Here is a 27,558-nt window from a genome sequence, read left to right on the forward strand (position 1 = left end):
AACCCAAATGCTAAGGAAAAGTGAAAGTGTCTATGGTGTGGGAATGAGAGGTGCGAGTAAAGTGCAGCATGTCACGCAGCATGGCGTGAAAAGAAGATACGAGGTGCGAGTCAGTAAGGTTCGCTCTGAAAAGAATGGTGGTTTCGCTCTGAAAATAACGGTTGGTCGCGAACTTGCACATGCCGATTGCTCATGTGCGTCCACAGTCGACGAGAGATAGATGGGAAAGAAATATGCATAAGAGAAAGACCCTAACGGAGAGGTTGTAAGCCTGGTGTTGGCTGTGTGGTAAGGGTAGCTGGTTTAGGATATTAGGGTCCTGAGTTCAAGCGCAGTTGGCTGCTGAATTAACACCAGGTGGGGTTGACAGCCTGTCATCCTTCCGAGGGCGGAGAAATGTATACCAGTGTACTGGTAGAGGGGCACAGCATCAGCAGCATAGTCACACCCCAACAAGATGATAGCGGTCCGGCAGTGAAGCTGCCACATGCACAAAGAAGGAGTAATGTAAGAATCTGGAAGTGTAACTGTTGGCTGCTGGATGCAGCCAAACTGAACGTCGATGAAATGGGAAGGGTCCTGGCCCGTAGTGGTCACTCGCCTCGCTCCGGTTCCTCGCTCGGCCGCGCTGACTCATGGCGTTATTCTCTCAGCGCTGAAGCCTGCCCTCCTGCACCGTCTGCTGGTCTGCTTGTCTGGTGAGGTCTGAAGTTTGCTGCAGTTAACCGATATTTGGTGTGTTCGGCAAGGTCTGGCAAGTCTGGCTTGTCTGAGCTGAGTTGCTCCTTTTTATGGTCTTTGAGCGAAGGAGGAGCTAAGAATCGGATCAAATGGGGCTGTTGGTGATTTCAAGCTTCCCTATTGCTGCACAGCGGTCGTCCTGCATAATAGCCATACCCCGCCAAGTCCCAAATCGAAAATGGTGGTAGATGGATCAGAGCTCTCGCCTCCGTGGCAAGTCATTTATTGTGGCCAAATTGGCAAGAGTAGTTTGACGATTCGGTGCAAAATTGAAGGCGTTGGGGTAGACGTGTTGTGGACAAGGGAGCAAGCGCCACGATCATCAGCCCTGTGATCCTGAATTTGAGTGCAAACAGTTGGGATCAGATCCAGCATTTGCACAACTAGTTTGCAGCTGGCTTACCGAGGCAATGGCCCCCCAATCATAGGATGCGGTTTTGTAACCCTCAAGTCGGGGCAGTTTAAACGGCGAATAGAGAGATGGGTGGCTGAGATGTGCGGCTGAGATGTGCGACCCTTGACGAATCGGGTTGGATTTATTGACAGCCGGCGGGTGGGTGATCGACCTGGGCCGGGGTGTTCTTCGGGTGGGATTTGAAGAGCTGCCATTAAGGGATGTGAGCATGGATGAGAAAGTGGAGCTAGTCATGTGATCATCCCCCTGGGCACTGAGGCAATAGTTCCAGCACAATGGCGGGCTCACCCGAATTGGCGAGAGCCCTGTGGCATGGTTGAGCCGCTCGCGGGACAGACCATCTATGACTTACTTGTGGGCCATGCCCTCGTGAGCACCAAAAATAATTAACCTAAGTTCAGAACCACATACGACAGGACGCGGCACGAAGGTAGCCGGCTGCATCCCAGTTGAAAACATTGCGGAGGTGAGACACAAAAACATCGAGTTGAACCGACCCCAGATGGAATCTCCAGAAACAAGCCCGATCCCATTTGTGAGATGGTAAATCGGAGTAGCGTATATTTAGAGTCCCAGCGGGAGGCCTTACACAAATTAATTAATCGGCATTTAGATATCTTCTCTTTGTCTTCCAAGGTATGGGTCCTCGGGATGTATGGGCCTGGTGAAACATCAGATCCACACCGGAGAGGCCTGGCCTATTAGTCAGGCCACCCGACAGCTCCCCTGGAGCAAGAAGAAGGAAGCTGACGAGCAGGCAGAAAAGATGCTTGAAGCAAGTGTCAATAAGTCCTCGGGAAGTCCTTGGATGTCACCGGTTGTGTTGGTTAAAAAGGATGGGACTATGCGTTTCTGCGTGGACTATCATCAGCTTAACAACGTGACACTCAAAGACTCCTATCCCCTGCCTCGAATTGACGATACCCTCAATGCCGTTACAGGCTCAAATTGGTTCTCAACTTTGGACCTCAAGAGTGGGTATTGACAGGTGGAGATGTATAAGGCAGGGAAGGAGAAAACGGCATTTTCCACAGGGAAGGGGCTGTATCAGTTCACTGTGATGCCGTTTGGTATATGTGATGCCCTCGCCACCTTTGAGAGTTTGATGGAGCATACACTCGGCGGCATGTCATGGCAGTCATGCCTGACTTACCTGGATGATGTCCTGGTGCATGCTAAAACATTTAACCAAGCTATAACTAATTTGGACCAGGTGTTTGGGCGCCTCAGACAGGCGGGTTTGAAATCAGAGTCTGGAAAAATGCACTTTGTTCGCAGAAGAGGTGGCCTGTCTCGTTCACGTGATAGGTCGTGAGGGGGTGAAAACCGACTCAGGTAAAATCACGGCACGTCCAGCAGTGTGCACGATTCGTGCCTGGCAAACCGCCCAAGCATGGACGATTGCGTGGTTTAATGACAAATGTGTGTAAACGCTCCACGACAAGTAAATTACTAGAACCTCTGCGGATGCAGGGAGCTCACTACAGCAGGGTAGAGCAATTTTGTGCCCATGTGGTTGCGGGTAAACAATCCCCCTCTTCCCCAGGCAAAGGAACCTGAGGCTAGATTAGTGAGGGGGGGGTAGTTAACAATGTTGCTCCGCCACCCTGAGCGAGTGATTTGTGTTCCACCACCCTGAGCGAGTGATTTGTGTTCCACCACCCTGAGCGAGAGGTTCGTGTTCCGCCACCCTGAGCGAGAGGTTCGTGTTCCGCCACCCTGAGCGAGAGGTTCGTGTTCCGCCACCCTGAGCGAGAGGTTCGTGTTCCGCCACAAACTGTGTTTGTCTCCAGACAGCTTGACTCTGGACGCATCTTGGCGGTATTTATATCTGGACAGGAGTTTGTCTCCGGACCGTGTTTAGAGTATGATGGTAGAAAATGGATTTCAGACATTATTTTGTTTCCATCTTCACTGTTATTCTATGTTGACTCATTTTGATGAAAGAGTATGAATCAGAATTAACGCTCCACCACATGTCTCCCTTCCCTTCCTCTCACCTTCTACTGTCTTCGCTTCCCCCACCCCTCCTCACTCCCCCTTCCTCCTTTCCTTTCCCCTCCACTCTCCCCGCTCTCTCTCCCTCTAATTCTCCCACCCCCCCTTTATTATTACTGTCAGCAAAGCGATGGGTGGTATTTGTGAGTAAGTAATACCCCACCTCCGACCATGACAGCTCCCCCCCCAAACAGCTTAAAATATATAAAAAATAATCACCCCACTCCAAAAAGGTAGAATCAGGAATCACTCACACACCCTCCTGGACAGGTAAATATAAAGAATCCTCCCCTCCCCCAACAAGTTCAAAATAAAATAAATAAATAATAATATAAAAAAAAAATCACCCACCCAACAATTAAAACAAGCAGTCATAGACTGGTACTTACAAAATCGTCAACTTGACCTCGGACCTTGTCTAATAAAAGCTGTGTCTGGAGAAGGTAGCGACGCAAACCAGAAGTTTCTACGATGATTCTGTACCAAACCATCAAAAATCGAATGTTTTGGATGTTTGACCTCACTGTGACCTTGACCTTTGACCGATTTTGACCAAAATCTAATCAGCGCTAGCCACCACCCTCCTGAATCATGTGGTGTAATTTGACATTGGTAGCTTCTTCCGTTCTCGAGTTATCATTTTTTGGATGTTTGACCTCACTGTGACCTTGACCTTTGACCAAAATCTATCCAGCACGAGCCATCACCCTCCTGAATCACGTGGTGTAATTTGGCATTGGTAGCTTCTTCCGTTCTTGAGTTATCTGTACCAAACCATCAAAAATCGAATATTTGACCTCACTGTGACCTTGACCTTTGACCGATTTTGACCAAAATCTAATCAGCACAAGCCATCACCCTCCTGAATCATGTGGTGTAATTTGACTTTGGTAGATTCTTCCGTTCTCGAGTTAGCGTGCCTACAAACAAACAAACAAACAAACAAACAAACAAACAAACAGAAATGGAAGTCATCAATATACTTACTAAATCTTTAGATTTCGGAAGTAAAAAACCAAAATAAATAAAGAATCACCCACCCCCCTCGCCCGCGACAGGTGAGAATAAAAAAAAAAAAAATCAACCCCCCCCCCACCCCCTCGACAAGTTAAGACCGACTTGGACTAATAGCCGAACGATTTCCCTTGGAGATGAACAGCCGAGTTCTTCAGAGATTAATGGTGCGCGTGGGATGGAGGGCAGCAAGCACATACCAGACATGTTCAACCGGATGGAGGACAAGGGTTTATACTCGAACCCACAATGAATAGACAGGTCAAGTCAGGTCAGGTATGGGAGCATGTGCCAGAACAGCACGTCGCTGCGTCCACTTTCCGCCGGTACTCCAGGGGCCTCCGTCTGGCCATCCCCCAGGCAGATGCCAGGCCCATCCCCATCTCCTTGAGATGATGGTCAACCTGTTGCAACCATGAGGCACGTGGTCGACCCACTGGCCTCCTCCACTCATGAGACTCCCTCACTGAGAGAATCTGGTGAGCAGGATCAGAGTCAGGAAAACGAGCCACATGTCCATACAGCCGCAACTGACGCTCACGGACTATGCAGGTAACAAATCTAATCCGAGTCTCTCTCAGCAACCGCTCGTTGGACACAAAATCCGACCAGCGATAGCCAAGGATTCTCCGAAGAGACCTGGTACCAAAGGAATTAAGTCTCCGTCTCAGATCCTTGGTCAGAGTCCAAGTCTCGCACCCATAGAGCAAGACTGGAAGTACCAAGGACCTGAAGACTCGGACTTTCGTCCTCCCGCACAGGTACCGGCAGCGCCACACCCCATGATCCAGTGAATCCATGACTCCCCAGGCCCGACCCAGACGTCTATTGACCTCTGACTCGCAGCCAGCAGAGACATGAATATCACTGCCAAGGTAAGTGAATCTCTCCACGACCTCAACATCCTCACCACAAACAGACACAGACAGGACAGCAGCATCCAAGATGTCACCGAAAGCCTGGATCTTAGTTTTGACCCAAGAAACCCATAATCCCAACGGCTCCGACTCCTCATTCAGCACCTCGAGGGCCCCCAAGAGGATGTCTAAAGTCTCCGCAAAGATGACTGCATCATCTGCAAAGTCAAGGTCCGAGATCTTGACATTCCCAAATGACGCACCGCAACTTGATCTCTCCGACATCCTCCCTAGAATCCAGTCCATACAAGTGCTGAAAAGTGTGGGGGCAAGTACACATCCCTGACGAACTCCAGTAACAACTGGAAATAAGTCAGAGATGGTACCACCACACTTCACAGCACTCTCAGTACCAGAGTAGAGTTCAGACATCAGATCGATCAGTTTTGGTGGCACCCCACGAAGACCAAGAATCCTCCAGAGGACATCCCGATTCACTGAATCGAACGCTTTACAGAGATCAACATAGGCTGCAAGCAGCCCCTGCCGAAACTCTCGTCTGCGTTCGGTGAGGACACGAAGTGCAAGGATACGGTCAATCGTTGACCTCTTTGGTGTAAAGCCTGACTGCTCTGGACGCTGGTGCTCAAGCAGATGGTGGCGAACCCTATCGAGAATTATCCGAGCAAAGACCTTGCCCGGCACTGAGAGCAGCGTCACCCCTCGGTAGTTGTTGCAGTCTTGGCGATCACCCTTCCCTTTCCAGAGAGGGACAACAAGGCCCCTCTTCCAGTCAGTTGGGATGATGCCTGTGTTCCAGGCAGAGCACAAAACTGCATGCAACGACACGAGTGCAGCATTTCCACCAGCCTTGAGAAGTTCGGCATGGATGCCACAGATCCCTGGAGCTTTGCCCCGTTTCAACTGGTTCACCGCAGCCCGTGTTTCCACAAGCGTAGGTGGACCACAGTTGATTCGAGGGTCAGCAACAGGGATTGTAACACCCTTGACGTCCAACTCGACAGTTGGGGGATCAGCCTGGTACAACCGCTCAAAGTAACCGGCCCAGCGGGCCTTCACTTCAGACTCCTCTGTCAAGAGCCTACCACTCTCTGCTCGAACTGTAGTGCTCCGAGGGATGGGCTTGGATGAACGTAATGCGCGAATTCCCCTGTAAGCGGGACGAGAATCACCTGTCCACAGGTGATGCTCTACCCCCTCACAGATTCCTCGCACATAGGCCTCCTTGTCCATATGAATGAATAGACAGACACAAGCAATATTAATAAAGAGGGGTTTAATGACATAAATCAGAAATTTATAATGGAGATAAATCAAAACAGGATAATAATGAAATGTGAGGTTTAACCAAACCTAATTTCAAGGCACCTCCACACAGACAGTGACAAAAACAGACAAGGGGAAATGATAGAACAAAAGAAAAATCCCTCCTTCATTCTGGCACAAAGCTTCAGGTCCAGAAGTGGTCTCTTATGAGCTTGGGCGATCGAAACCCACTTCGTCCTGCACGGGAAGTTCGCAAAATGGTGCCAAGCCGCTCTCTGGGCGGGAAACACACAGAAGGAAATTCAGGCGGTGACACTGAAACCACCGTGCAGCTTCCTGTCTCGAGCACACTTGCCGATGCCGCTCCTCTGCAGAATGGTGCCAGCTTCTTCCCTGATGGTACAACACGAGGCTCCGAGGCACGGTCTCACATGACCCAGCCGAAGTCAATGGTCAGCGTCCTTCTCCAGCGTGCGAACAATTTCACCTCAGCATTAACACGATAATAGTGCAGCCTTTTTCACCGTGTTGAGGGCGGCAAGCCAGAGCCTCTGTCCAAGTCGCGTTCCTCATAGGACCTCCTTTCACACTCCTGTGGTGTCCCGACCAAATCCTCGCCTCTCTGCTCCTTCTCACATCATGCCCCATCCATCCTCTACCCCAGGGACACAGTCTCACTAGTTGTCATTCCTGGAGGCAGGGTTTTTGCTTCCTTGGAAGTGTCTGGCTCGGTTGTTGTTTTAAGGATGCGATTTATTTTTAATCGCCGTTCTTGAAAATGCAAGCACATTGGAAAAGGTCACAGGGGGCAATCACATCCTGGGAGAAATTAGCCTCAGTCCCTTCCTAATTAACACAGCACTGCCCCCCTCCCCCGTGTGGTGACACGTAACAACTTAAGCTGACAGTTTCCCTAATTAAGTTACATCAAAATTTCTCCCAACCATCCATCCATGTTTTGCCTCAATGCATCTTTATATTCCGCCCATGTTTTGCCTCAATGCAGATATATGTTCCGCCCATGTTTTGCTTCATGCATATTTATGCTCCACCAATGTGTCGTGTCATTTCTGCTGAAAGCAGAAAGACCGACCTTGTCCTGTCTGGAGGGATGTGCCATGTATCAAAAAGGCACAGTTTTTACTGACGCGCTTGGAGTGTTTTAAATAAACAAAGAGTGAGTTAAACCCTTGCAAGCATTGGTTAAACTGCCTGGAGCATTCTTAGTCAAGAATATGAACATGTAGGCCGTTCCAGGACAGCCATATCATTTAATTTAGGTGCTATGGTGGGTGGAGTCAAGAAACAGATGCGGGTGTGGTCCAGCAGCTGTCCGACCAATAAGTGCAAAAATCGACCAACAACAACAACACAATGAAAAGAGGGGGTAGGGGGCTTCAGGGGACTTTGCAGACAAACAAGGAGGGTTCCATATGGCACCAAAAGTGCAAACTAGTGGCTTCAGAAGGGCCGCCGGGAATCCTGTGTTGGTGCGGCTCCAGTTGCAAACTGGGAGAGAAGGGGACCCAAAATTATGCGCCAGATGATAAGGCAGTCCCAGTGCACTAAAACCGGTTGCAGGCCTCCATCTTTCTGGCAGCAAGCCTGTGGGAACACAGACTCCAAAAGTACCCTCAAGTAGGCACTGAAAAACTAGGAACAACCCATAGGGCAGAAAGAACCCCCTAAAAACCACAACTCCCTCCCCCCCCACCCCCATCAAGGTTGTCCGTCCAAAGAGCTTGCAACAGAACCAATGTTCTAGTGAAGGATCCTAAGGGATAGGTGATGGCATTGTTTTGGGTGGCTGTTAGCTTAGTGAGCATCCCAACACCTCAGTAAAATAAAACGAGGAAAACAGAGAGGGAAGGGATTGAAAAGTTGTTAGAAACAGGTCTTAGTGAATGAAAAGCACTCATTGATTCTATGGGGATCAAATGTGCCGATCTTGCAGATAAGGCTTTGCAATTTTCATCTACGACTGTCCATGGTGCTGAGATGGAGAGAAATACTGGAGTCTGTTGTACGACTTCGTTTTTTTAACAGTACCGAAAGCTCGTCGTCGAGCTGCCACACACAGCTCTCTCCACATGGACATACAAAAACGAATACACGAGACACAACAACAGGACTATTAGATGAGACAAACAGCCACTGAGCTTGGAGGAAGTGCCGTCACTTTCCGGGGCTCTCTGGGTACCAGTGACGTAACAATAGTGCCGCATTTCTCACCGCACTCAGCAGGGCATTTCCTAAGGAGGAATTTCTTCTTCCCCATGAATGCCAACTTATGGGGATTGTCCTTGCTCTATCCTTTCAAATGCTGAACGTCAAGCAAGGAAGCAGCACGTTCCATATTTTTGAAAAGTCTTGGGTACGACTCGGCCTGAGTTTGAACCGCCGACCTCCTGGACTCAGAGTGGACGATCTAACCATTACACCGCCGGGTCTGATCTGACGAAACAAATGTCTGGGAAGGTTTAAGTATTTTAGCGATCGGCTTGGAGAAGTCTGTTGTTGGTTCACATATCGAGTAAGTGTTCACGGAAATGATTGCCCAGTCTTAATAACAAATAGATAATACTGAAAAACAGGAATCCATTTCCAGCAACAGGTGACAATCTGCCAACATCATGGACCTTCATGTAACATACTTACCCACCTCCAACTCTCCTCCTTCCCACACTCAGACTCACTCCCACACTTTCCAGTGCCAATGCGACGTTTTTCCAACACTCACTATTGGGCACAGTCGATGAGCTGGTACTCATTGGACCTCTCGTAGCATGCCCTCACACCCTCATCCTGCCACAGTGCCTTCGCGTGCTCATAAAACTCCTGCAAAAAGTCCGGATCACCGGATACACCAGGTGAAGCAACAGCGAGAGATTTGGTAAAGTGAAACAAAATTTAAACTGAAAAAAAAACAAACAAACTTTGAATTACTTCTTGATCATTGGAAATAATTTCCGTCCCTCCACATTCTTTTAAAATAATTAAATAAACCCACCACCCCCAAATAAGGAAGTGCAAACGTCCGTGATTCCTCAGCCACGGCATTGATAGTAGTGTTGTGTTAAAAAACAAACCATTTTTGTCCCTTTGGCAAAAGATCGATTCACATCTATGGGTTTGCAACAATTAATTTACGCAGGATGCGATTTGTAAAATTTCCAGTGGTGGGGGGGGGGGGGGGTTGGGGAAGGATAACATTGGCAGACATCATGTTTTTGTTTTTGTTTTTTTTGTTGTTATTTCTGACTTTTACAACTTACAAGCCATACATAACAACAGCGACATGAAGCTGAAAAGTCACATTACAATTACAATATCGCTCCGTGGGGGACTGAGTTATTTCCCCAACAGGTGGGGTGAAAGAGGAATTAGTAGGAAGGAGCTATGCCTTCCTGAAGTAGTCATGCCCCTCCCCTTACTGAAGTGGTACGGTCATGGTCCTTACGTTTGATGAAGAGTTTGGTCTGGATCGGGTCGTCGGTTTCTGAGAAGATTTTAAAATAGATTTCCTGAATGCGAGGCAAAACCCCCCTTTTCAGCCTCTTATCGGGGCCGGATCTAGATGGGAGCACAACCCCATGAGACCTTACTGTTCTGGTGTATCGTACCAAATTTGATCCATATTGTTCATGTAGTTTGTGAGGAAAATATGTTTAAGTGAATAAGGGATTAGGGGAGGGAGGCCGTGCTCCCCTTTCCAGGAGAGATACGGCCATGGGGAGCATAACTTAACGTTAGGGCATGGTCCCGATGCCTCATGGTGAGTTTGGTATGGATCTGTCTGGTGGTTTCTGAGAAGACGATTTTTGAATAAAAACACCAATATTTAGGGCAAACCCCCCCCCCTCCCCTCGAACCTCCTTTATAGGGGCGCATCCGCATGGGGAGCACAACCCCACGAGACCTTACTGTCTTGATGCATTGTACCAAATTTTGCCCGTATCGCTCAGGTTGTTGTAGAGAAGAAGATGTTTTCGTGAAAATGAGGGATTCTGGGAGAGGTACCGAGGCCCCCTTTCCGGGGGAGATACGGCCATGAGGAGCACAACTTAAGGTTAGGGCATGGTCACGATGCCTCATGGCAAGTTTGGGCTGGATCTGTCTGGTGGTTTCTGAGAAGACGATTTTTGAATAAAATACCAATATTTGGGGTAAAACACCCCTTTCAAAGGGGACAAATCTGGATGGGGAGCACAACCCCATGAGAAATTGCTGTCCTGATGAATCATACCAAATTTGGTCCATAATTGGTCGGGTAGTTTGTGAGATGTTTTAGTCAAATGTTGACAGACGGCCAGACACCAGCACCCGCTCGATGACCTTATTTCAGAAAAATAACCAAAATATACTGAAACGCAAAAGAAACCACCTTTTAAACCTTCAAATATAAACAATAACACTGCGTGTAGTAAATGTGTGAACATATTTGTGGACAATAGTGTCCTCACTGTCAGACAAAACAGTCACGGATGGTCAATTGAACCTTCAATGGTCACTTCATAGCACAGCTGTTGAACAGCCGTTTTGACTGTCAGTGATTAGCCAAGGGGTACGGGATGATTTTAATGAGCTGCATGTGATGTCTTGATATTGGCTTTAAAAAGGCCAGTGCAAAATGGGCATTTCAATCAACATGCCACGATTGTCAAGGGATCAACGGCAGTGTGCCTTGGGCATACTGCAAGGTGGATTGAGCTACCGTGAGGTGGCACGTCGCCTTGGCTGTTCACACCAGACGATATTGGCTCTGGTGGACAGAGACACCCTCCAAAACTCTGCAGATGACAGACCTCGATCAGGGAGGCCAAGAGTCACCACTGCAAGGCAGGACAGGCAGATGGTTCCAAGTCAGATGGCTTCAGACATTGAGGACTGAGTGGGACAGAATCCAGCAGCAATCCATCCAAAGACTGGTAGGCAGTATGCGCCGACGATGCACTGCCTGTATCCAAAACAATGGTGGCCATACACACTCTTGAAAGGGGACTGACATATCAGTTATTGCAGAAAGGGGACTGACATTGCAGGTGTATCTTGGTCAAAAACTTGACATGTCATCAATAAAATGCCAATGTTTCAATTCGCAATTGTTGGTTTGTTTTATTTTGAACCGTTACAATTTTATTACATTTCAAACAAGTGGTAAGTTTCTTTTGCGTTTCAGTATATATAATTAATACAATTCTCACACTGAAAAAAAAAAAAAAAGTTGTGAAAACATAATCTTGGAAAGATTTAAGCTGTACATGTCCAGATTCGAAACTTATTACCACTTCAATTAAAGTTTGATCGAATAATAACATATTTACTTATTTTTAATCTGGTATTGAAACACAGCAACGTAATGATGATGACGTCATCGATGTTCATCGGTTAATTTGTTGCGCTTCGTCACGTACAGTTTTGTGACACGATGATCACGGATAAGTGGAATCCCATCTGATTCACTTTATCCACCCCAACAGTTTTATCCGGATTCAGTGAAATCAAACTCCATTACGTTTTATAAAACCATGTTCACCACATCGTCCTGATGTTACACCGTTTGTGTGGTTAGAACAAGCTTTTGAAAAGCAGTTCGTGCTCAAAAAAGGATGCAGCGTACATTTTATCATTATTAAATATCACACGTTACAACTTCACTCATTCAATCATCATTAATACAAAATATTTTGATGATAGCAACGGGGCAAAGCATAAATTTATCCCCATTGGGGATGACAATTTCAAGTGCAGTGCGAGGGATTAAAAACAAATAAAATAAATAAATCAGAGCCAGGGAAATCCCCCCCCTATTCCCACCTCCCCCCACTCCCCCCCCCGACCTTCACCCTGAATTTACAAATGTTCGAGTTTGTGCATCACGGTATGTGCTGGTTATTTCAATACGTTAACAAAATGAAGCAAACTGAACATGCATCAACCCTTTCGATTGAATAACCTCAAAAACAACCACCACCAAGAAGCACAAGTGAATGAAGTGTGAGGCCATCGGCCTCGTATCACATCGAGTTTGATTATGAAGGGCCAACGTGTACCAGATGCACCAGACAGAAACATTATACAAAGTCATGCTTTCAGGAAAACCGAAAAAGGAACTCTGAAGAACAAACGGCCAATAGCGTCGCACAGGTACGTGGGGGCATGCGTGCACGTGACGTCACCAAGCAATACATCGCTGCCTGTGGGGAGGAAACACGTGGATGCGCCGAAGGTGCGTTTTCGATTGACTTTTCCAGACAAGGATGCCGAGCGAGATAATTGGGAAATGATCAGATCGAGCAATTCGGAGCTTTCACTGGATGACGCTCAGTGTGGAAGCAAATGCAGGTTTGGCGAACTCTGGAGGTATCCGTACTCACCCGAAGAAAGTCAAAGTCCTGCCGAGTGGCCGTGCTCTGCATGTACTCCACGTGCGCCTGGTTCGCCGGGTTGGCCAGAGGGACTGGTGGGGTCAGGGTCGTCATGGCAGTGGTTATGTTCTATGGAAAGTGAGGAAGAAGCAGCAGTTGGCGATTTACAGGGAGCCCAGCAAGGAGCACCACAACGGTGGAAGGAAGGAAGGAGTAAATAAATGACGGGTAAGGGTGATCGAGAACACCGGCAGACATCGACGTCTTTAGGACATAAACCAGGTGACTGACGTACCACGACCGCATCTCTAATGTTCCGCTTGATATCTTGAATCTTTTGTCGCTTCTCCCTGAAAAAAAAGTTTGCAAAAACAGTAACCATCATTAAAATTCTCACCTCCAGCCTCAAATTATCTTTGCTAACCGACCAGTCTCAAATGATAGAACTGTAATACGTTTACTTATGATAACTGGTTCACCAGAGGCCATCTATTGATCACATGAACGCGAGGGAGGAGGGCAGGAGGAAGAATGAGAAAATTCATCATGAGAGGAGGAGAGGAAGTGAAGAGGATGCAATTCATTGTGCAGTCAGGCTCACAAAGGAAATCACGTGCTGGAAAAAGACATTGGGAGATAATAATGTACGCTCACAAGACAAAGGACGCGAGGAGATAATAATGGGATGGGGTGGATATGGGGTGGGTGCGGACATGGGGAAGATTCTGGTAATGAAACATCCAACCAACCTGTCGCTCACCGAAACAGCAAAAAGGGGTAGGGATTTGAGAGGAGGACAGAGGGAGCAGGTTTAACTGTTTACTTTTTAGCTTTAATAACATCTTTGGCTTGAATGGTCGAGTTAGTGATAACACAGATGTGATAAGCTCAGTCAATTACTGAACTAGAAAATGAAAAAGGGAATTTAAAACCAAGTACGGTGATTAGACGTTCCAATTTCCTTCAAAAACTTGCTGTTTGTGTGTTTAGCGAGTCCAAACCAAGAGGAAGTGTAATCCAGGTGGAATCTGCTAACTCAAATGTAAAAGGACATGTCCCTGAGTAATGAGACGGAGGACAAAGGATGTGGAGGGATTGCAAGCACTATAGAGGGAACAAGGATCAGCTGGAAGGGAAAAGATCTCCAACGCATAAAATGTGGTTCCATCCATGCTCAAGATCCCCGTGGTACTTCGGTGAGGTCTCCGGTCGGGTACGATGGCTGGCTTGTTGTGCTGTAATTAAATCTTGAATTAATAAACTCTCTTCCTTTTTATCTGATTATACTGGATAGAGCACCAGGTAGCACATGATGTCTAAAGGAACGTGCAGGGTGAAGCACGGATGTGCTTTTTGTAATTAAGTGACAAATGTCAGAGCAGCTTGGTCTTTGTTCACCAAGTGGTGTTTGTCAAGTTCGTAATATGCAAGGTTGTTTTAGTTTGTTATCGTATCTTGGATTTGTCCAACGTGTGTTGGTTATGATTATTTGTTTCTTTAGCAGGTCACACAGAGTACCCGATACACTCAGCGAGTTTGTACAATGGGTGGACATGGAGTGATGCATCGATGAACGGTAGATTGGTAAGTAGGTGAAAAAAGGGAAATTCCATTTAATACAAATGAGGCATGCTTGCCAATTGCAAGCCGAAGCTGGGGTGAATCCTACATGCCGCAAGCTGAAGCTGGGGTGAATCCTACATGCCACAAGCTGAAGCTGAAGCTGAGGTGAATCCTACATGCCGCAAGCTGAAGCTGGGGTGAATCCTACAAGCCGCAAGCTGAAGCTGGGGTAAATCCTGTGTGCCGCAAGCTGAAGCTGGGGTAAATCCTGTGTGCCGCAAGCTGAAGCTGGGGTAAATCCTGTGTGCCGCAAGCTGAAGCTGGGGTAAATCCTGTGTGCCGCAAGCTGAAGCTGGGGTAAATCCTGTGTGCCGCAAGCTGAAGCTGGGGTAAATCCTGTGTGCCGCAAGCTGAAGCTGGGGTAAATCCTGTGTGCCGCAAGCTGAAGCTGGGGTAAATCCTGTGTGCCGCAAGCTGAAGCTGGGGTAAATCCTGTGTGCCGCAAGCTGAAGCTGGGGTAAATCCTGTGTGCCGCAAGCTGAAGCTGGGGTAAATCCTGTGTGCCGCAAGCTGAAGCTGGGGTGAATCCTGTGTGCCGCAAGCTGAAGCTGGGGTGAATCCTGTGTGCCGCAAGCTGAAGCTGGGGTAAATCCTGTGTGCCGTAAGCTGAAGCTGGGGTGAATCCTGTGTGCCGCAAGCTGAAGCTGGGGTGAATGCAACAAATATAAGCTTTATGTATTTGATGAAGTGGGTTGTGGTTACATTCTTCAAGGAGCTAAATAACTTAAGACAATGAAGGATGAATTAATTATCAGAATGCATTCTCTATTTAACAGTTTACAGTGAAGTAATTTTTATTGTAAAAAAAACGTCAAAAGTTATATAATTAAACGATTGAAGAGCCACCGAAGGTGGACGGAGGTTGTTTTCACCCCGGTCTGTTTGTTGTCTGTCTATGAGCAGGATATCTCAAAGAATTATGGACGGAATTGGACGAAACATGGTGGACCAGTTGGGTGTGTGACAAGGATGAATTGATTTGATTTTGGTGAAGATCCGGTGAATTTTTTTTTTTTTTTGAGCGATTCCTCACAATTGACAGATGAGGCCAAAAATGATATACATCACGATATTTCAAAAAGTTGCAGACAAATTTTGTAAAACTAGGTAGATGAGTTGGGTGGGTGACAAGAATAAGCGGATTAGCTTTTGGTCAAGGTGCGGATCCATATCCGACCTATTGGTGAGATAGGAAACCTAAAGTGTTCACCCTGGCGGAGGTGTATGCTCGACCGAATGTCGTTCTAATTTACATTGTAAATAATATTTGTAGACATAGTCAAGGCTTGTGGAAGAGCTGGAGTTGCTAGGCAGATCCAAGAGATGGAGTTTATGATTGCAAGTCGAAGGCAAACATGAACCGGTGGAACTTCGAAGCCCAAGTGGAAAACAATCAATGATTGTGATATTCTTGTAAATGTTCCAAAGTTTCACATCATTAACAACCAATTTGACACGTCGTGTTAAATTTGCATCTTTCCCTTTTGATACGTTGATCGAATTTAGATTGGCAATGATTACATAATAGGCTGCAAGAGAGATAGCGATTTTATGTCTGATCAGGGTTCATTTCCCGACCAGAGGATAAACGCAATAAAATACAGTTCCGTATTACAGTCATGTGATACTCTTAATACATGATGTAACGAAGAAGGAATGCCTGTTTACGATCGTCCATACCATCCTATCACTGTACACCATCGGTAAACGACAGAAACCCACACACGCTTCTCCAATCATACTACCGTAAAATGAGAGACACCTTGGGGAGCGATCGTGCAAGATGCCGTCGTCTTTGGTCACGTGACCATTCGAGATGAAGAGGGGTGCTCCACCGGCTGACTTTCGATTCCGGATATTTCCGTTTACTGACAGTTTTGTGATATTTCCTGGAATTGTGGCTTCAAGTTACAGCGACATGAAAAATGTCAACTTTCTAGCCCACCTAGAAGGTACGAAACATGTTTCTGAGTGAGTGAGTGGTTAGAAAGAGCTTTATGTATTAGAAGAAGATGTACATAGTGACCCTTCAACCCATTCAAGACTCTCAACAGATCAAATGTCCCACACCTCCGCCCCTCTGAACTGGCTCGTGCAAGCAACACCAACACGGTCCCCGATATCACGCAACTTTGCGACCGCTCTTTCCCACCACCTTGATCTTAAGAAAATGAACGAGCGAGTGGAGGTGATGGACCCATGTACGTCGGTGTCATGCAATGGATGGAGGTGGTGAAGGTGATGGAGGTGGCGGAGGCTGTGCACAATGGTGTTGCGTCATGGATGGAGGTGGTGGAGGATATGCAGGTCTGTGTTGTAGGTGGAGGAGACAATGCAGGTCGGTGTTGTGTCATGAATGGAGTAGTTGGAGGACACATAGGTCGGTGTTTGTATTGGATGGAGGTAGTGGAGGTGATGTAGGTGGTGGAGACCGTGAATGTAGGTGTTGGGTAATAGATAGAGGCGGTGGAACCTGTGCATGTCAGTGTTGTGTACTGTGGATGGAGGTGATGTAGGTGGTGGAGGCTGTGCAGGTCAGTGTTGCACAGTGTCATAGTGGATGGAAGTGGTTGAGGTATCTTACTCTGTGTTGAAGCCGTTGACGTGTAAAATCCTCATCTGTTTTACGATGGTGCTTTTCCCCGACTCACCCGCTCCTGAAACAGGAAGACACTCTTGATTTCCTTCATAAAGTAAACGAGAGAAAAATATTAAACGCAAGTATTGCCTATTCCAGGTAGGTACTCAATATTACAGGTAAGTATTCATCAGTGTCGATGATTACTCACCAACATTTACACACTTCAACTATTCCTTAAAATACAAACAAAATTTGTTTCTCATTCACATCTTCACGACAAGGCTTGCTAACCCACATACACCTTCCATTGATAAGAACTCAATCAGTACCTAAACATGTATGCACTCATTTAACTTGGAAATCACAAGTATCAACATAACGGAGAGATCAAATACCTGTGCTCAACATCACCAATGCAACCCCGGCACTTCTCGATGGATTCCATCACCAAACCAACCCAGAAGGTTCTCCATGGTTGCCATTACCAACCCAACCCTGACGAGTCTCCATGGGTACCATTACCTACCTAACCCAGATGTATCCCCACAGTTGCCATCAATAACCCAACCCTGATGCGTGTCTGTGGTTGCCATCACCAACCCAACCCAAACAGGTCTCCATGGGGTACCATCACCAACCCAACCCTGACAAGTCTCCACCGTTAACATCAGCTACCTAACCCAGATGTATCCCCATGGTTGCCATCAATAACCCAACCCTGATGCACGTCTGTGGTTGCCATCACCAAGCCAACCCAGATGCATCCCCATGGTTACCATCACCTACCTAACCCAGATGTATCCCCATGGTTGGCATCAACACAAAAATGGTTTTCCACAATATCCACAAATAAAACAAGACAGTTCATAGAACATGACATCCCATGCAGAGTTTAAGTATACAAAGTAAAACCTCAACTTTCGTGGATTCACAACCCACGAAACCCAGGTATTCGCGGGTTTTTAGATGTACACTGTTCCTACTTTCACAGCCATTGTGCTCCAGATACTCGCGAGTTTTGCGGGAAGAAAACATCCCCACCTACCACGGACCCTCTCATCATTGAGAAGATTATTGGTGGGTTATACTGTGGGGAGGGGTGTTTCTTGGTTTCTTGTTTCATTAATTTATCATATATTTTTGTTTGGGAAGCGCAAGTGATTATTTAATCTCTCTCTCTATCGAGTGCAGCCTGTGGCTGCTGGTTGCATCATTGGTTGGGACGCAGCTGTGCCGCTGATGCAGTGTCCCCCTTACCAGTACACTGGTGCTCATTTTGCTGACCTCGGAAGGATGACAGGCTGAGTGAACCTCCTGGTGTATTTTTTAATTCAGCAGCCAACGGGGCTTGAACTCAGGACCCTAGAACCCCTAGCCGCCACCCGAACCACTAAGCCAACACCAAGCTTGATTATTTAATGATATACATCCATTGGTTAGTTTTAAGTGTCACGATTCCTTTAGTCACGCACACAATTAAAGTGTATAATACGGTGTAAATCTCGTGCTGATCAGCGAGGCTGGTTCATGGGAAGTAAAAATGAACTTTCATTTTGGATATAAAAATAAAATGAAATTGTAACACAAGGACTATGACGCCAGGACGTTGAAAGTTAAAGAAATAACACGACACTCGCGGCACAAGTTACCCAACCTTTTGGAATTGTTTTGAGAGTTTTTATTTTTCTTTGTGAACATTTTTAGTGAAACAAATTGTGTGCATCAGTGTTCTTAACATTAAAAAAAATTCCCATGGGGTCATTCTGTGTCAAATCAGGCAAAACAATGAAATTCTGCGGTGACCCCCTCAGATTTTCCTGAAAAAATTCTCAAAGCTACCTTAACATATATGACGAAGTTTTGCCAAGTTATAGCTCAAAATTCCAAGTAGTGTCCGAGATATGGCCCTACAAACACCCTAGGGGTGTTTCAATTCTCGCAGACTTCGCGAGTTGCAGATTTGTATCTGAAGCATTTTTGGAGGGCTCGAAATTCCAGTTTCACAAACAGAGTTCTGAAAATTCACACAAATGGTGTCTATTACTGAGGGTTTCAGAATCTGACATCAAAAATGTTCCACTTAAAATACTTTTTAACACAAGTACTCTCAAAAGTAGTGATTTGTAACATGGTCAAAAAATTTTGAGTTTTCAAATTGCTGCCAACAGTCAGTTTATTCATCATGAAGAATTTTGTTGCCCGATTTACATAATCTAGTGACTGGATCATTTACACAAGAAAACTGAAACCTTTTGGAGCAAAATCTTGAGTGCTATAGGTGTCTGAACTTTGCTCCAGACTCAACGACACTGAAATTTACCCTGGTTTTACCCCAAGTGTTCACCAGGTTGACAGTTACACAGCTCTTTTAATTTTTTGTCACTTAAAGACGCATACATAGGCAAACTGTGATAGAGAATTCAAGAGTTGTTCTCAATCCCTTCTATTTTTAAACGAAATTTATTTTAAAATGCATCAATTTCTAATGATTCTGGTCCCAAAAGCTACTTTTTTAAAAATAATTTTTTACTAGCAAACATATAGAAAAAAAAAACAAGCCGGTAGGTGGCGATGGGTCGCCAAGCATGGAAACTACAAGATATAGAACAAAATGGATGTCATATAACGGATAGGGAATCACCTTAAGATTATGCATATCAAATCTCATCCAGTTCCATCTACTGATAACTACTCGGTATCCATTTGAATGAAAAGTACCGAAAATGCGGTTTGGAATCGGAAATCCCCAAAGTTCGAGGGGGTGCTGTGGGTGAACAAAGATCTAAATCGAAAATCCGGCTCGATTGTTTGTGCACAATGTATTCCAGACGATTAGTGTGAATTTTCATGACCATCCGACCATAACCCTAGGAGTAGCATTTGGCGCGAAGGCACCTCCAGCTCTTGCATATTATCGATTTTTGCACTAATTGACCTTCGACCCCTGACCTAAGTGAAATCGGTCAATATGTCCTGAGGCAAAGTTGTAGTACTCATTGAGTACCATGAACCTGCAAAGTTTCATTCGTATCGATGCACTCACCTGGTCGCTAGGGGGCATTAAATTTTCGCCAATTTTCGCGCATACCCTAATTGTAGGGGGCGCTGCGGGTAAAGTATTCCATACATCGCAAAAACCGGAATATATTTGAAAGAGCATCACCTGTAGATCATTCGTGCAAAATTTCATAACCTTACATGGGATAATGGCTTTCGGAATTGATGTTGCGTGAACAGTACCGATTTTGAAGGTTTTTCGGTTGTTGCTAGGGAACCAAATCGTCCCTAGCAACCATCACAATTTCCAAAGCACTAAGTCATAAGATGTACCTACCACCCGAGTTTGGTCAAAATCCGCCCACGTTTACTACCAATTATGCTGATGACAAACGAACAAACATCCAAACTAACAGACAGAATTACTGACAATAATGGTCACCTATTTCGGCGACCCAATAAAGATATTGTAAGGAAGTATGACTGGAGTGGAATCTAACAATCTATAAATCAGTTTAGTAAAGCTTAAAGAAGTGTTAGAACCAAAATCATTTCCAAAGTTAGGCATGAAGCACAACACTATCTTATTTAGGCTTTAACCTAATACACAGCCCTGTAGTAACTGCCAATGCTCATTGTAACATTATATTATATCCTGGCAATTATAAAACTAATTACTGTTCACTTTGTACAATGGATCCAAGTACATTTGTCCAAACAATTTGATATGAAATTATGAAAAAAAAAGTTGAATCAGATATTGTACCTACTATACAAATGGATGTAGACTTTCATACAATGTACACCAAGTATATAAATAATTAGATATGCAAATGAATATTTATAATGGTGATTATTATGATCACATTATGTCTTAATTTGTAGTTGAGATTGGTGGCGGCCTTAAACTAAAATATCCTTTTAAAAAAATGTGAGCCAAATTAAAGTAACCACATACTTGTTCTGACCAAAAAACATCAATTTAATCATTGTGGTGCCAACTTATGAATGTTTGGCATGGCTTCCACTTCAAAAGCACACCTATTGCTTTTATTCTACATCTTTCATCGAACATGTTTTTTTTAAATAGTGGGCCTTTATAAAAATGGTTTAAAAATAGAAGGGATTGAGAACAACTCTTGAATTTTCTACCACAGTTTGCCTATGTATGCGTCTTTAAGTGACAAAAATTTAAAAGAGCTCTGTAACTGTCAACATGGTGAACACTTGGGGTAAAACCCGGGTAAATTTCAGTGTCGTTGAGTTTGGAGCAAAGTTCAGACACCTATAGCACCCAAGATTTTGCTCCAAAAGGTTTCAGTTTTCTTGTGTAAATGATCCAGTCATTAGATTATGTAAATCAGGCAACAAAATTCTTCATGATGAATTGAACTGACTGTTGGCAGCAATTTGAAAACTCAATTTTTTTTGACTGCATGTTACAAATCACTACTTTTGAGAGTACTTATCTTAAAAAGTATTTTAAGTAGAACATTTTTTACGTCACATTCTGAAGCCTCACTAATAGGCACCATTTGTGTGAATTTTCAGAACTCTGTTTGTAAAACTCTGGAATTTAGAGCCCTCTAAAAATGATTCAGATACAAATCTGCAACTCGCGAAGTCTGCGAGAATTGAAACACCCCTAGGGTGTTTGTAGGGCCATATCTCGGACACTACTTGGAATTTTGAGCTATAACCTGGCAAACCTTCCTCATATATGTTAAGGTAACTGAGAATTTTTGCAGGAAAATCTGAGGGGGTCACCGCAACCCCCGTCTGAAATGACACGGAATGAGCCCTTGATGAATCACGAGCCCCCATGAATCGAACCACCTTTTTGCGATTGAAACAATGCTCCGACATTCCCCAATTCACGGCACTATGAAACAACATATCCCCGGCAAACGTCGGGGTTTTACGGTGCTTCAGTTTAAAATAAAATAATGATTTTAACACCACATTCTGCCACCACGAGTATTCTCGTAGGAAACATTACGCTTCTGTATTGTAAACAGAATATGTTGCCATGCCAGATAACGCAATCAATCGATATGCTGGCAATTCGTTGAACATGTATCAACATAATAACTAGAAGGGCACTCGGTAGAGTGCATACCTCCACCATGTAATACCTAATCCACGCGAACATATCGGGCCCAATCATTACATTTTTGAGATATCATGCTATACAGTACTTACTATATCGTTTTTGGCCCGATCTCTCAATGGTGAAGAATTACTTTAAAAATTAAATAATTCTCATATCCAGATCCGGATTCGGATGTTCATCAAAATCGAATCAATTCGTCCTTGCGATACACCCAACCTGCACACCAAGTTTCGTCCGAATCCATCCACAACTTTTTGAGGTTTCGTGCAAGATATCAGTTTAGCCCCCATATTATTTCCTCCCCCCCCCCCAACGTTTTGACCCATGTCAGCCGAAATCCCCACCTCCCGGGGTATGAACCGGGGCTCAATAAAATAAAAGAAAACATCGTTATGCGTTTCATGCATCTGTCCAATGTTAATTGTACGGAACATGGAAAGTTTAATTTTAAAATGTTTAGAATGTGTCCTTAATTTCACTTTTGGGAATTTGACCTTGTTAGGGAGCGGGGCCAAAATGAGGCTGCTCTCGCCCTGCACACCACGTGGTGACCATGTCACAACGATCAAGTTTGGATAATTTCTACCAACCGTGTAAAGGTGAGACACCGTGACGGACGCACGGACCTGCGTATTTTTTTTTTAAAGTGTGTGGGGATAAGGAACGTTTGGTGGTGGTTCAAGAGAACCACAACAATTGGACCATTTATTAGTGGTTGTGATAGAAGCGAGTAAACAGCGATTGTGTGTGTGTGTGTGTGTGTGTGTGTGTGTGTGTGTGTGTGTGTGTGTGTGTGTGTGTGTGTGTGTGTGTGTGTGTGTGTGTGTGTGTATGTATGTGTGTGTGTGTGTGTGTGTGTGTGTATGTGTGCGCGCGCGCGCGCAAGATCAACCACTCCGGAGGACGTGGTGAGTCGAGTGGAGTAGAGTGGAGTAGAGTGGAGTAGGTTCCCCGAGAGGAGGGCGAGGTGAATGATAGCCAGGTGCCGTACGTGCTTGGTACGTCTTAGGTGCGTGTTCGGTACGCGTTCGGTGCGTGTTTGGTACGCGTTAGGTATGTATTTGGTATGTGTTAGGTGCGTGATAGGTACGTGTGCGTGTCCGGTACGTGTCTGGAACGTGTTAGGTACGTGTTAGGTGTGTGATATGTACGTGTTAGGTACGGGTTAGGTGCGTGTTCGGTGCATGTTCGGTATGTGATAGGTACGTGTTTGGTACGTGTCTGGTGTGTGTTCAGTAGGTGTTAGGTTTGTGTTAGGTACGTGTCCGGTACATTGAGGTACGTGTCCGGTACGTGTTCGGTGCGTGTTTGGTATGTGATAGGTACGTGTTCGGTACGTGTGTGTGTGTGTGTGTGTGTGTGTGTGTGTGTGTGTGTGTGTGTGTGTGTGTGTGTGTGTGTGTGTGTGTGTGTGTGTGTGTGTGTGAGTGAGATCAACCACTCCCGAGGACGTGGCGAGTCGAGTGGAGTAGAGTAGAGTAGGTTCCCCGAGAGGAGGGCGAGGTGAATGATAGCCAGGTGCCGTACATGTTTGGTACGTCTTAGGTGCGTCTTTGGTGCGTGCTCGGTTCGTATTCGGTGCGTGTTTGTTGCGTGTTAGGTACGCGTTAGGGAAGTGTTTAGTACGTGTTAGGTGCGTGTTAGGTACGTGTTTGGTACATGATAGGTACGTATGCGTGTCCGGTACGTGTCTGGAACGTGTTAGGTACGTGTTTGGTGCGTGATAGGTACGTGTTCGGTGTGTGTTAGGTACGGGTTAGGTACGGGTTAGGTACGGGTTAGGTACGGGTTAGGTACGGGTTAGGTACGGGTTAGGTGCGGGTTAGGTGCGGGTTAGGTGCGGGTTAGGTGCGGGTTAGGTGCGTGTTCGGTATGTGATCGGTACGTGTTCGGTACGTGTTCGGTACGTGTTCGGTACGTGTGTGTGAGAGAGATCAACCACTCCTGAGGACGTGGTGAGTCGAGTGGAGTAGAGTTGAGTAGGTTCCCCGAGAGGAGGGCGAGGTGAATGATAGCCAGGTGCCGTACATGTTTGGTACGTCTTAGGTGCGTCTTTGGTGCGTGTTCGGTGCACGTTCGGTGCGTGTTGGGTGCGTGCTCGGTGCGCGCACGTGTGTGTGTGTGTGTGTGTGTGTGTGTGTGTGTGTGTGTGTGTGTGTGTGTGTGTGAGTGTGTGTGAGTGTGTGTGTGTGTGATCAACCACTCCCGAGGACGTGGTGAGTCGAGTGGAGTAGAGTAGAGTAGGTTCCCCGAGAGGAGGGCGAGGTGAATGATAGCCAGGTGCCGTACATGTTTGGTACGTCTTAGGTGCGTCTTTGGTGCGTGTTCGGTGCACGTTCGGTGCGTGTTGGGTGCGTGCTCGGTTCGTGTTCGGTGCGCGCGTGTGTGTGTGTGTGTGTGTGTGTGTGTGTGTGTGTGTGTGTGTGTGTGTGTGTGTGTGTGTGTGTGTGTGTGTGTGTGTGTGTGTGAGAGAGATCAACCACTCCCGAGGACGTGGTGAGTCGAGTGGAGTAGAGTAGAGTAGGTTCCCCGAGAGGAGGGCGAGGTGAATGATAGCCAGGTGCCGTACATGTTTGGTACGTCTTCGGTGCGTGCTCGGTGCGTGTTTGTTGCGTGTTAGGTAAGTGTTTAGTACGTGTTAGGTGCGTGTTAGGTACGTGTTTGGTACATGATAGGTACGTATGCGTGTCCGGTACGTGTCTGGAACGTGTTTGGTGCGTGATAGGTACGTGTTCCGTACATGATCGGTATGTGATAGGTACGTGTTTGCTGTGTGATAGGTACGTGTTAGGTACGGGTTCGGTACGGGTTAGGTGCGTGTTCGGTTGTGATAGGTACGTGTTCGGTACGTGTTAGGTACGTCATAGGTATGTGTTCGGTACGTGATAGGTACGGGTTAGGTGAGTGTTCTGTATGTGATCGGTACGTGTTCGGTGTGTGTTTGGTACGTGTTAGGTATGTGATAGGTACGTGTTCGGTACGTGTCCGGTACGTGTTGGTGCGTGTCCGGTGCGTGTCCGGTGCGTGTCCGGTGCGTGTCCGGTGCTTGTCCGGTGCGTGTCCGGTGCGTGTCCGGTGCGTGTCCGGTGCGTGTCCGGTGCGTGTCCGGTGCGTGTCCGGTACGTGTCCGGTGCGTGTCCGGTACGTGTCCGGTGCGTGTCCGGTGCGTGTCCGGTACGTGTCCGGTGCGTGTCCGGTGCGTGTCCGGTACGTGTTGGTGCGTGTCCGGTACGTGTTGGTGCGTGTCCGGTACGTGTTGGTGCGTGTCCGGTACGTGTTGGTGCGTGTCCGGTACGTGTTGGTGCGTGTCCGGTACGTGTTGGTGCGTGTCCGGTACGTGTTGGTGCGTGTCCGGTACGTGTTGGTGCGTGTCCGGTACGTGTTGGTGCGTGTCCGGTACGTGTTGGTGCGTGTCCGGTACGTGTTGGTGCGTGTCCGGTACGTGTTGGTGCGTGTCCGGTACGTGTTGGTGCGTGTCCGGTACGTGTTGGTGCGTGTCCGGTACGTGTTGGTGCGTGTCCGGTACGTGTTGGTGCGTGTCCGGTACGTGTTGGTGCCTGTCCGGTACGTGTTGGTGCGTGTCCGGTACGTGTTGGTGCCTGTCCGGTACGTGTTGGTGCCTGTCCGGTACGTGTTGGTGCGTGTCCGGTACGTGTTGGTGCGTGTCCGGTGCGTGTCCGGTGCGTGTCCGGTGCGTGTCCGGTGCTTGTCCGGTGCGTGTCCGGTGCTTGTCCGGTGCGTGTCCGGTGCGTGTCCGGTGCGTGTCCGGTGCGTGTCCGGTACGTGTCCGGTGCGTGTCCGGTACGTGTCCGGTACGTGTCCGGTACGTGTTGGTGCGTGTTGGTGCGTGTCCGGTACGTGTTGGTGCGTGTCCGGTACGTGTTGGTGCGTGTCCGGTACGTGTTGGTGCGTGTCCGGTACGTGTTGGTGCGTGTCCGGTACGTGTTGGTGCGTGTCCGGTACGTGTTGGTGCGTGTCCGGTACGTGTTGGTGCGTGTCCGGTACGTGTTGGTGCGTGTCCGGTACGTGTTGGTGCGTGTCCGGTGCGTGTTGGTGCGTGTCCGGTACGTGTTGGTGCGTGTCCGGTACGTGTTGGTGCGTGCCCGGTACGTGTTGGTGCGTGTCCGGTGCGTGTTGGTGCGTGTCCGGTACGTGTTGGTGCGTGTCCGGTACGTGTTGGTGCGTGTCCGGTACGTGTTGGTGCGTGTCCGGTACGTGTTGGTGCGTGTCCGGTACGTGTTGGTGCGTGTCCGGTACGTGTTGGTGCGTGTCCGGTACGTGTTGGTGCGTGTCCGGTACGTGTTGGTGCGTGTCCGGTACGTGTTGGTGCGTGTCCGGTACGTGTTGGTGCGTGTCCGGTACGTGTTGGTGCGTGTCCGGTACGTGTTGGTGCGTGTCCGGTACGTGTTGGTGCGTGTCCGGTACGTGTTGGTGCGTGCCCGTACCGAGCAGCAGTAAACGGTGCGTGGCCCGGTAGATCTGCTTGTCCTTCTGCAGCTGTTTCTCGATCTTCTTGTTCGCCTCTCGTTGAGCTTTCTCATCATTCCGTTGATCCTCGGTCTTTTCATGGCGGAGGCAGCCCATGGCAGCGACCAGGCAAGCTGCTGCCGACCGGCAAAACGAGCCAGCCACGCAAGGAGTACCGAGCGAACGGGTCGCCCGACACCAAGGTCGGCGGTTAAATGGTCCAGCCAGGCGGACGGCAACTGAGGGAACCGAGGAGGTGGATGGACCACCGAACAACCCAAGGATACCGAGACGGGATTCCTTCTTGGTTCTTCGATCTGTTTCTCGTTCCACTTTCCGTCGTATCGATGGACAACTCCCCTCGTCGCCTCCTCTCAGGGATTACCCGAGGTCCAACCCCGAATAGGTGCTCGGCCTTCAACCAGCCGCCAACTGGTCTCAAGGCGCCGTTCGCCGCTGCCGTCCAGGCCTTACCCGGTGAACCGCTGGACCGGGTGCGTCGGATACGACATCACATCCGTTAACTGCACCTCTTCTTTCCCTGCCTTCTTCTTCTTCCCACTGCCCTCCTCTTCTTCTTCTTTTCCCTGTCTTCTTCTTCTTCTTCCTAAAAAAATGGCGTCTTCGAGCCGTGAGACTCTATATATGACACTCCGCAAAACAATGTCAGTCAGTTTGAAGGGAACCGGCTTCGAAACACCACACTGTCCTCTCAGTTTGTTTCACAAATTCCGTTCCGGCTTTGCAGAGTCGAAGGTACCTGTACCTGTACCTGTAGTCCAATCGGTATAAAATATTGGGAGTTCGGCGGTCAATGAATCCTCTTATGGAACGAACGAGCTTCCTCTGGAGACCTCAAACAACGAACGGGTATTGCGTGAACGAACCGCTCAAAATATTCCTTTTTATCACTCGGTCCACGGTAAGGTGATATCTTGTCTCGGTCGTATCACTCGGTAAGGTGACATCTTGTCCTGTATAAAGAGGAATTTAGAGGACAATGTCCGACTCCCAATCAACACACAATCACCCGGGCTGTGTTCACTTAGCAAGCGGCTTGCTAGTGCTCCCCAAGCTAGCCGTTCCTTATCGTCGTT

General features: G+C 47.2%; 1 protein-coding gene across 4 annotated transcripts in view; it reads right to left on the reverse strand.

Moving 5' to 3' along the window:
- Positions 1-27,068, reverse strand: part of GNAS (GNAS complex locus) — a 48,141-nt gene extending 21,073 nt beyond the window's left edge. For all 4 annotated transcript variants that reach the window (XR_015051616.1, XR_015051617.1, XM_085856668.1 and 1 more), the window contains exons 1-5: positions 26,440-27,068; positions 16,888-16,960; positions 12,976-13,030; positions 12,690-12,809; positions 9,053-9,150 (exon numbers count right to left, since the gene is read on the reverse strand). Coding sequence is in view for 2 of the 4 variants with exons in the window: in XM_085856668.1 (XP_085712794.1) it covers positions 9,053-9,150; positions 12,690-12,809; positions 12,976-13,030; positions 16,888-16,960; positions 26,440-26,578 (485 nt within the window). In the remaining 2 variants the exon portion in view is untranslated. The remainder of the gene's footprint in view (positions 1-9,052; positions 9,151-12,689; positions 12,810-12,975; positions 13,031-16,887; positions 16,961-26,439) is intronic.
- Positions 27,069-27,558: the final 490 nt, after the last annotated feature.

This window comes from Eptatretus burgeri, chromosome 15 (assembly GCF_056783735.1).
Source record: "Eptatretus burgeri isolate ZD-2024b chromosome 15, Ebu_testis_v1, whole genome shotgun sequence".
Taxonomy (NCBI): domain Eukaryota; kingdom Metazoa; phylum Chordata; class Myxini; order Myxiniformes; family Myxinidae; genus Eptatretus; species Eptatretus burgeri.